The sequence below is a fragment of the Taurulus bubalis genome, assembly GCF_910589615.1.
Source record: "Taurulus bubalis genome assembly, chromosome: 3".
Classification (NCBI taxonomy): domain Eukaryota; kingdom Metazoa; phylum Chordata; class Actinopteri; order Perciformes; family Cottidae; genus Taurulus; species Taurulus bubalis.
The window spans coordinates 33,771,709-33,782,839 of NC_136591.1; the positions used below are offsets into that span (position 1 = coordinate 33,771,709).

General features: G+C 40.5%; 1 protein-coding gene across 1 annotated transcript; it reads right to left on the reverse strand.

Moving 5' to 3' along the window:
- Positions 1–192: 192 nt before the first annotated feature.
- On the reverse strand, positions 193–10,803 carry mpv17 (mitochondrial inner membrane protein MPV17; the record flags this gene model as incomplete). Its single annotated transcript, XM_079215446.1, has 8 exons — positions 10,752–10,803; positions 10,033–10,113; positions 7,356–7,471; positions 6,196–6,288; positions 4,709–4,804; positions 724–756; positions 559–611; positions 193–262 (listed from the first exon to the last, which is right to left on the reverse strand). Exons 2-8 carry the CDS (start codon positions 10,103–10,105, stop codon positions 193–195), a joined length of 534 nt encoding a protein of 177 aa, XP_079071572.1. The 5' UTR covers positions 10,106–10,113; positions 10,752–10,803.
- Positions 10,804–11,131: the final 328 nt, after the last annotated feature.

Below are 11,131 nucleotides of genomic sequence, written 5' to 3' on the forward strand. Positions count from 1 at the left end.
TTCAGAGTAGACAAGCATTTCTCCCGACCTTTATAAGTGAGTCAGTCACAGTTTTACACATTGCAAATATCAGACGAAGTAAGTTAGACCAGAACGGCCCGTATCACACACACAAACACTACACATGAGTGTAAAATCATCCTCATCATCATCATCATCATCGTCAAGACAGGCCGGACTTGTGATGATTGCTCACATCTTATTGGCCTTCCAGGTCAGGTAGGAGTTCCAAGTAACAGCAACAATCTGGACGACGGCCAACCTGCAAGCAGGAGGAAATTTGATGCGTTTAAATTTGACCGAATTCTCTTAAAGGCTTTTAAAGATGATTTTAGGAGTTGAAACAAGAAGAAAAATGGCAGTGTTTAACTACATTTAGACAAATGCGCATTAAGAAAACATAACATTTTAAGTGATCTTTAAACTCAATTTAAAGAAAATATATATATACAAGATTTTTCAAGACTTCTTCAGATGGCCAGATTAGCCAATTTAACCAGTTTAGAGTCTCAGACATCAAATGCGACGGTCCGTTTGTTGATAAAGCCACACTCTGACCTGTAGTGAAGTGGAATGAAGTAGAAATTGGCGATCTGGACTGGAGGCCAAAGCTGAAACGTAAACAGATAACACTCAATATGATGCACGATATGAGGTCGAGTGAAATATTGATACTTTATTATGTCTAAATAAAATGGCAATGCGTACTAAACAAAAACTTACGTAGTAGTTCGCGATCAAGGCATCTGTGTAGTCCTGTGAACAATGAAAAAAGTTATTATGTTATCATAGTGAGTCACTTTTAAATCAGGGGACATATTCACAAAAAAAGCTAAGGTTAAAAGTTGCTCTTAATTAGCGTAGTTTGAATGTATTTCTAAAATAAAAAGGGGCAAAGTTTAAGGTGCAAAGTATTTAAACACTAAAACTGGTACCTAAAGCCTCTCTAATGCTGCGTTCACACCAAAAGCGTTGCGAATTTTTCGTGTGAGTAGTTTACATGCAAAGTCAATGGCGGGCGGCGCGAATAGAAAAATTTGCGTGATGCCGAGTTGCGAAAGCCAATCAGCCAGACACGAGGGCGTCTGATGTTCCGACGTTTGTGGAATTTCCACAACAAGTATAAAGCAGAACTAGTGGTTATTTCAATGGTGGACGGCAGAAGTGGTAACTGTTTTCACGGAGTTACACCACGCCCCCTTTCCGGCACGAATAAAGCGAATAAACCACATGTAGTCGAGCGAGTAAACTCACGCGAGTAAAGCGTTGGTGTGAACGTAGCATTACAGTCCCAAAAGGACGTCTACCCGGCCAGCTACACGAAAGCCTAGTCTTTCTGTTACCATCCACGTTCAGAAATATCGATAAAAACGTGCTGCCATGCCGCTTGAAAGCTAAAGCTCCGAGTTCATTCCTGGGGATTGAAGATGTTAAGCCCACGAGAAATCGCTTTATGTTGCAGATTGATGCGTTACAACGTCTAAGTGCCTTGCAGGATATGACGGGCCCTGATTTAGAAGGAAAACAACCTCACAAAGACACGTTACCGATTTGAGTTTGTTTTGATATTAAACATCTGTAAAGAAACTTGAAAACGTGCGGCCTCCTCCTGAGGTAGGAGACTCAGCCCATCAGTGAACAGTTGAAAGCGCCGGTGTGGGGCGAGGTGAGAAATGCGATGGAACGGTTTTTAGTTTCGATCCAAAAACAATGATGCATGGAAGTTTTGCAGCCAAAGAAAATATCAGCAGATGGCCAAGCTATCGTTGAGTAATCGGTAATGATCGACATCTCTATTAACCCCCTGTGGAGACAGAATATTCTTTTATTTTCCTTTAATGTTCACCATTCATGCAGAGGATACGTTACTGCATTTAAAAGTAAGAATTAAAACAAGAAAAAAAGCCTTCTGGGCGGTGCATGTTAGATGGTGGAAGCTTTATTTATTTCATTTTTTAAAACAAAGCTAGATAGGATTAGCTAAACAAATAAAATAAAGTATGTTTCATTTTCAAATATAAAGTCACTCCTGATGTCCTAGTGCCATTTGAGTGTGCAAATTTTGTGAAAATTTGATATTTTGTGTCCTTTAAAATGATGATTACGTGTCCAACATCTTAATTTACTGCTCGCTGTAGAATCAACTACAGCCTGTCGATAACGTAGGGAAACGTGAATGAGTGAACTTGGGAGAGAATTCAGACCATCCATTGAACTAAAGCCTTTCTGTGTCTCTGTCCGTGGTTCTGAAATATTTAAAACCACGTGTATTTAAACCTTTAAAACCTGCAGTATTTACTTAACAGATAAATATATAGAATATAGAATAGCCCGCACATATAGCCGATGTCGTAGGATGTATGCACAAGCAAACATTCTCTCACGCAAGTTTGGTATGTGTACAGATGGAGGAAAGAAGTCCCCGTTTAGAGCATATTGTACACCACTTCAAGGACTTCAAGTAGCTTATCATGACGCCATGAGAATACTACTGAAGAGACAGATGGTGTAGTGCTAGTGAAACGTTTGTGGCTGCAGGAGTTAACACTTTCCAAGCCGTTTTAAGAAATCTTATGTATAAATGTATCTGTCGAGTTAATGTCTTTTGAATGATCTGGACCTTGAGTCTGTAATACAAGTTTGATTGATATACAGATAAAAGCATAGTATACAAGTATTTAATAGCGGAAAAGTACGACAAAACTGTACTTTACAGCACATATACTTAGTTCTTAGTTACTTAGTTGATTTCCACCAACGGGCCAAACGTAAGTGTATTGAAACAAGTGAAAATGTGAGTAATGTAGCTAAAGTTCTTTTGACTTTGCTAAATGATGAAACAAAAGGTGGCGGATGCAGACTTTTGGACACAAAAAGTGTGTGCGTGCGACAGAGTTGTTTGTGTACTAACAACACACACACACACAAATTCTCTACGCCGTCTACCTCAAAAGGTCACCTCCACTTGTCTCGACATAAAAACAACGAGCCAATGTTCCAGTCTTTTTTCTAGTTGTTTTTCTTTTTTCTAGCAGAGTTGAAACTATTTTCTAATTATGGCCAAACAAGCTACTTTGCCACCGGAGGGGAAATTGCCTCCACTGATCGCCGCCGCGTCAGCGACACGACACACATCCCCCAGCCTACACAAGACGGGATCTTCCTCGGCTCTTCCAGCGGTTTCTGAGCTGCTTTCAGTGTCTCAAATGAATATGGAAGGATACACAACGTGAGACATGTCAATCAAACGGAGGAAGTGACATTTTATTATTTACTCTTTGCTTTAGTAATTTCATATTCTTTCATTTCTTCCAACCACATTTGTGTGTGTACGGGAATGTAGCAGGTAAACAAGAAAGCCAAAGTCTTGTTTGCGCCGACGTCGGACGTTAACTGTGTTAGTGAGCGGCTCCATTTCGTATTTCATCTCGGTGCCGGGCGGCCTCTTTGTGACGAGCGCATTTGTCATTTATTTTCCGTCCTTTCTAACATTTACCAGGTTGGCCTTTCAGGTCCAACGCGCCTCCTTCTGTAAATAATTGATGGTGAGCAGCAGCACGCTGGGTAAGCAAAAGGCGGTGTCGGACGTTTGAGCAGCTGGCACCAAAGTGACAGTTCGCCCCGACCTGGCATACAAATATATATATGTGCACACACACACACACACACACACACACACACACACACACACACACACACACACACACACACACACACACACACACACACACGCATATATATGAAGGTATGAGTCACTCTCCAGCTATTTGCACAGTCCCACCCCCCTCTTTCGTGGCGTCCTCCATCACAGGAAATAGTTTCTAATAATAATAATAATGAGAGGTGAGTGTTGGCGGTCAGAGACTGTGTACTCTCATTTACCTGGGCTCTGTTCATACAGAAAGAGATCTGATCTCCAGCCAGTTTGTGTCAAGGCTCGGCTATAAATTGTGGCACACAAATAGAGTCAAATCAGAAACGAAGACGAGTCCAGTACCAACTTAAAAGGTTATGAAGGAGTCTGAAGTTAATACGGACTGCGCTTCATGACGGACTGGTCATGAAGCGCAGTCCGTAGTTGGACTACTATTTGTGTATTCTGCATGCTTCAGGCAATCACGTGCTGTCTCTAAGAGTTTAAGAGTTTTATTAAGAGTGATGAAGAGTGACCAGTCCACCTAGAGCCAGTTTGACTTCATGGCCAATGTTGGAAGTGGAAGACTTTAAATAACGTGGCACAATTCTGGACTCCCAGGTGAGCCTCTCTGAGAAGTATATTTTTGAAGAGAGGAAACTTAGTGGCCTCAGAAGATAGAAGAACGAGTTTCCAAAACAGAGTTGACAGTGTTTCAACTTTTAACCTTCCCGTCTTGGCAAAAATCAAAAACCCTTGACTCAACTTTTTTTAGAGAAAGCACGAGGAACAAAACGAGCAGTAGCCCGACAGATGTCTCCCACCTCTTGAGCTCTGGAAGGTGCTATAGAGGAAAATGTATTTAAGAAACCCTAAAATCAATACTCAACTCCGTCAACAAAGTGACAGAGGATTGAAGCCACAGACATCGTCTACGCGTTTGTTTTACTAACAGCTTGTCTTGCCTTTTATGTTGCGTCATATTATCCACCCCGGTGGACGATAAAGATATATTATATTCCCACCATATATAACCTTGTGGCTGCGACACAGAGGCAATGACGCCCAACTCACCCTCTTGAGCTTGGTGACGTTCTCCTCCACCGTCAGTCCATTCAGAGCACCGGAGATGCAGAGGAAAGCTCCCAGGAAACACGGGGCGAAGCACAACTACAACACACAAGTACGAAGAGAGAGAGTCAACTTCAGAACATAAAGTAGGAACAAACAAAGAAAAAATAAATACACTTAAGTGGTAGTTAAACATTAAATTATATTAATCAGTAGGTTACGTGTGAATGAAATAGTTACCAGTCCAATCTGTCCAATCTTGAGGTCATTGATCAGTCAGTGTTTTATAGCTTCTTTTTGTTTTAATGGGAGAATAGATTTTGTTTGGGGGGGCTTTGTGAAAACAGTACATTGCATCGTGGTGCTAGTACGGTACCAGACATTTTTTAAACATGTTTGGTGAGATGAAAATAATACGGGGCAGATCGTCTCCTCCCCCTCATAAACTGAGCATTAAAATGTGCAATTTGAGAGACTTTCATTGGGATCTTAAACCAAACGCAACAAAATAACATCTTTTTGTGGATCAGTCAAAGAAAAGAAAGCTTTTTTGTCATTGCAACATCATCATCATCATCATGAAATGACGACCCAAGTAGAGGATTAAGGAAAAGTCCGATGAATTTTACACGCCACTTCAGAGAGATCAGGGACCTCTGCACTGATCTATGTTCAGTTGTTCACGTCGGTGCTACAGTGACGTGAGATGACGACGACGTATGAAACTGGTCTGAAGCACTGAGGCCGCCTTGAATCTTTCTACGACACTTCCGTTACTGACGCAGAGGGAGCAGCGTACACATAACTATTCAAGCGAAGGAGCGGACCCTTTTGCTTCAGTTAATATTTCAGTAGAGAGGACAGCCTTGAAAGTCTTTTTCTGTAGTGGTTCTAGTCTAATCTTGTTTTATCTGCTGCAGTTTGACTGAATCAAACACTAGAGGGCAGAGTGAAGAGGGCGCGACGGCAAAACTGTACAGCCCGCTATGACAGGATTTGACAGTTCCTTCCCTTCAGCGCGACAAAGAGACGTCTGTCAGCCTGATGTGAGGAAATTGTATCCCTGTGGTCCGGCCTCATCCACCCTGTTAGGAACAATCAATGAGCGGAAGACACACAGTGCTTTGTGGGGGGAGAGATCACTGAGCTGAAACCACTTTAGTTTCTTTGCCATGCTTTTGACCGGCGTATCCACACTTCCTTAAACATGGAAATTCAAGGTCTTTCCACGCCTACGCGACTCCCTCGAAGTCAGGGACCCGACACGGATCACTGTTACCACAGTGAGAACTTTCACAGAATGAGAGGATTGATTGTGTGAGCGTCAAAATAACTTACATTTATATTCTTGCACTAAATAAATAAATGCAGGCACTTTCAAGGACCATTTTTTAAGGCCTTCAAACTTCAAGGATCCAGTAGAACCATAAACAGCAACAGGTAGTAGTAATAGTAGAAGAAGAAGAAGAAGAGAGGGAGACTTTTCTCACCTGATCAGCCAGCATTTTCTTTATGGCGACACTTTTCGTTCCTCCAACCACCAGTCGGTCCAAAACTTTGTACCAGCTGCCGATCACTGGACCCTTTGTTGTAAAACACACAGAAGACAGGAGGATTAATGGGGCCTCCTGTCTAGCTCTAAATGTTTCTTTAATACATTGATGTCTGAGAAACACTCCACTAAACCACTGGCCACCGCGTCGCTCCCTGAACTTTAGTATCTGCATGCGGACTGCAGATTCATTGACTTTAAGCCAGCTAAACGTATATTATTCATGTGAGGAAGAACGATACACGATGTACGAGATATGAGATGGTTGTCACTTTCCAGATGAAGGAGCGAAACATGCCTTGATGAGACACAAATCCTGTGCGAGATTTGAAGAGCCACCTTCCAGACAAACGTCTATATGTCTTCTCTCTATAATTCACCAGGGCGAGGCAGCCGATTGGCCGAACCTAAGACGATCATGGGAATATAAATAAACGTTGGTGACGTCGAGCTGTCGTCAAAATGAATAATGCAGCGGTCACGGGACTTGAGAGTGAATTCACAAAACATACAAAAGGCACGAGGAACCGCTGTGCAACATGGGTGAGCATGTAAGCGTCACTTCCACGAGACAGATCTACAAATGGAGAGAGTAGTATGCGGTTGGCTGTTGGGCGGCCATGGCGAAGGGGCAGGAAGTCAAGGTTGACAGTTCAATCCCCGGGCGCTTTATACTAACAGCTTAAGAGTGTTATTATTTATTTATTAATAGCTATATTTGGATTTGCTTTTTCATGTTTGACAAATAACCAAAATAGCCACCATGAAACGTACATAATTGTGTATATTTTGTTTAAACTTGAATCTGCTGCATCCTTTCATTTCAGCGTTCAGTACACACATCAACTGACTGGAAGCTTGTTTTAGATATTAAATGAATTATTTGTAATCATTTGGTATTGCGGCTCTAAGCAGGAAACTTAATTTAAAGATTCTTATTTTTCTTGGTTAGAGAACTTGTGGAAAAGCGTGTTCCCTCACGTACGTCGTTTGAGGGAATACATTCAATCAAATGATCCCAAAAACTCACATCACATTTTTGCTTTGTTTTTGTATTCATGTATTTTCACCTACAACAAGAGTCATGGGGACGCTTACCACAAAGAAGAAGCCAATGCCCATCATCTTGGCTGTGCGCTGCACGTTGTGATGAGCCAATCCTCTCCTCTCGATCAGCTGTTGGGAGATGACATCACCGACACCCACCAGAGACCCTGGAGGACAAACAGGGGAAAGATGCTGTGTCTGAGCTCGGTGGTGACACAAATGAACATGGAGTTTTATATATTTTTTGATATTTTCTCTGCAGCTTCAAGAGAATCTTTTTTAAATCGGTATTGAGATAAAATCTTTTTTAGACCATAAATACAAGCAGTCAAGTGAAAAAATTCAACACAGATATACATTTATACACACACATAGCTATAATATACATCAGTCAAAATTAGGGCTTTGTGATATGAGTAAAATGCATTTAAATTGATGAATATCACAAAACAATATTACTTGCAATAAATAAACAGATGTCAAAGTCTGCTGCTAATGCTGCATGTTCCCAAGCTAACAGTGGCACATTTGCCAACATCCGGACAGAAAAGCACAGGTATGAATGATAACGTTCCACAACAAACACAACACACAACATTGTGTGAAAACCTGAATTCAGTTCAGTCATTGTGGGTTTGTTCTTATAAACGACACCTTTCACATTACATGTTGTCATTGTCAAAGCAGAACATTGATGAGTGGAATTCAGAAATCCATTTAGCTTCTTTCAGGGTTAGATTTAAATATAGATTTATTTTTCCATGACTCATTGAAAAAGACATAAAACTCCTGCTCGGCAGGTGGAGAAAGCCGCGGCCACCAGCTCGAGTCTCCATGTACCACACTTGTATAGAGCCAGCTGAACAAGAGCTAACCTTTCATTCAAATGTCATGGGGGAACTAATAAAAAGCAATACAGGTGACACGGTGGACAGAGAATGTCAATTGTACACTTTTAAGAGCAGTAAACGCTTTGTCACTCAGCACAGTCAACACTTCACTTTATGAAGATTTTTAAATAGAGAATAGTTTATACTAAAACCCCTCACAGACAAACAGGTTGTCTTAATTATGCATTATACAAGAGTTCTATGGTGAGGTTGGGAGGCGAGTTGTTTTTGAGAGCAGATATGAATGACAAACTCGCTCTAAAAACCTGCACAATTGTAAAAAAAAAGCGCTTTTCTTACTTTTTTAATGTATGAATAAATTCACGTTAGGCATGGGACGATAGGAAAATTTCAAAACGAGATAATCTTTGGCAAAATAATTGTGATTCACACCATTATCCTGATAATCATCGAAATATGCCTTAAACTATTAAAATGGCACCAAAACATACATGAACTGCTTTATCTTATCATTATTTTATTTCTTTAATTAGCAAGTCAAGTATAATACTTCCGTCTGAGATGTAGTGAGAAGAAGCGCAAAGTAGCATGAAATGGAAATTCTCAGGAAATGTACAAGTACCTCAAACTTGTACTCAAGTACAATACTTGAGTAAATGTGCTTTTCTACATTCCACTACTTCTAATAATAGCAACATTTAAGTCATTAAAAAGACCCTCCATCACCTCTGGTTGATGACGTGCGTCAGACAAATGGGGACACTTGCCTCCATCTAGTGGTGATTAAACCAAACTACAACGAAATACTAAGGTCCATTTTCTAATTAAAAACATATTATTTTCCATTTAAACATTTTCTTAGCTCTTTGACACATATGAAGAGTTACAGTTAGCAGTAATAGCATGTCAGACTGTCATCAGATTAATAGATACACACCAGGTCTGACATGCTTCCTGCAATTAATGCAGTTTCTGTGAATCTTTGGTCAAAAAAAAGTCAAAGGTCAAGAGATCCCAATTCTGAGAGTGTTCCCCGCAAGCCGTTTGGGTATAAGCTTCCCTTTTCACGTTAAAAAAAGCTGTTGCCGTTTCTACCGAAAAGATGGTTGTTTTTTTTAATCTCACAGATTCATCCTAACTCTCCAAGTGTGAAAACGTAGTTATATGGTTATGGCATCATTTCAAGTTAGTCTGATTGCATAAATTTTTTTTGGTGTTGGTTGAAAACACATCTCCCATATAGTGTTAAGAGAGCCTAAATAGGCATCTTATAATTGCTTAATTTGGCTGAATCTAAATACATAGGCGCTTACAAGGAGGAGAAAAGCTAGGAAGTCCAATCAGCAAATAGGGTTTTGCATTTTCAAAATATTCCATTTAATAAAACAGCCATTTCAAATCAGTCTCAAAGCTGACAGTGATAAGGAACACACACCAAATAAAAGAAAAAAGAAAACGTGGTCACTAAGTTCAAAGCTCTCTACTTTGTTGACTCTGAAACTGGAGCAAAGGTCCAGCAGTTAAAATGTGAAGCTCCCCCATTCAGCCATCACTTACGCTTTCCTGTCTCAGTGTGAGAAAGAACATGTCTGCACCTCCTAATTGACCAAGATAACTTAGTGTGGAATATATAATGCATACAGTGTATTTTGCATCTTACAGTCTACTTGAGTGTTTCTATTTTCTGCTCCTTTTACTTCTACTCCAGTACAACTCAGAGGCAAATGTGAATTACTTTGCTTATTTAGATGGTTAATATAACAACGACAACAGTGAATGCATCCATACTTATAATCCAGTGTTATAATATCTAATATTCTGCGTTACTTTTGGTACTTTCGGTCTGCAGTCAGCATGTAAGGATGAGTTATTCGTACCAGCGGTCACTAACTGGACTGTCCAGGGGTATTTGGTCATCAAGACTTGGTATGATCTCCACAGGCCTGCCATTCTCCCTCCTAGGAAGAAAAAAGGGAAGAAAAAAATTCACAAAAAGGGGATGCTGCAAAAACGTGAATTTCCCAGTAATCCACTCACCCCGCCCACCGTCAGGCACGGGGTGTGACTCAAAACGAGCCCCCGCTAATAAACTCCGCGATATTGTCAATTACCGGCTTGGTGATGAGTAAGAACTAGTAAAAACTGGATGAAAGGGCAAAATAAAGTTAGTTTTGAATTAAGCTATGTCCTCTGAGGATATTCTGTCAACACCGAATTGAAGAATGGCTTCAAATAATTAAGTTACACCATAAAACAGGTTGTGATAGACACAAACAACAACGCAAACAAGACAACTTTAAATTGTCGCATTTTGGAGCTCGGTTCTGCGTAACGTGCAGGCTCTTCCCGGCTAAACGTCACACGTAAACATTAGCAGCAACTTTGGCGTCGCGTCTTAATTAATTAACGTTGACTGCGTCAGGTTGCTGCTAACTAGCTTAAAGTCTGCAACAACTTGTGAATCAATAAACTTCTCACGTTATTAGTGTCGTTAAAAGTCGTGAAAGAACATGACGGTGAGACAACTGACCTGCTACTGCTCACAAGCACAACTATCACCGCACGTAACACAACTCCAACGTGTCTTAGTACTCACTACATAACAGTAGATGTAAATCAAAAGTGCACGTGAGCCCGGCTCCGCAGGGTGAGCTGCTGGTGATGCGTTTACGTGTCTGCATCAAGCTCCGACTTTTGAATTACATTGTTAAAGGTGACACAAGAAACGCAGACAGGCTCGTTCACTTTCGTTTTAAATTGCATCAGGGATTTAGATTGAATACAATTTATTGAAAATGTATATCCAAAAATACAACAAATTAAAGTTGTTGCTCCGTCAGGTTATGTCAATAATATAGGATTTAGATAAAAGCATAATCCTTGACAAGCGCATACGAAGCAGAATACATCTGCAGATAGTTTAGAATGGTCTTTTACACATTGCAGTGACAAACTATAGAATAAAAACGTCACGGT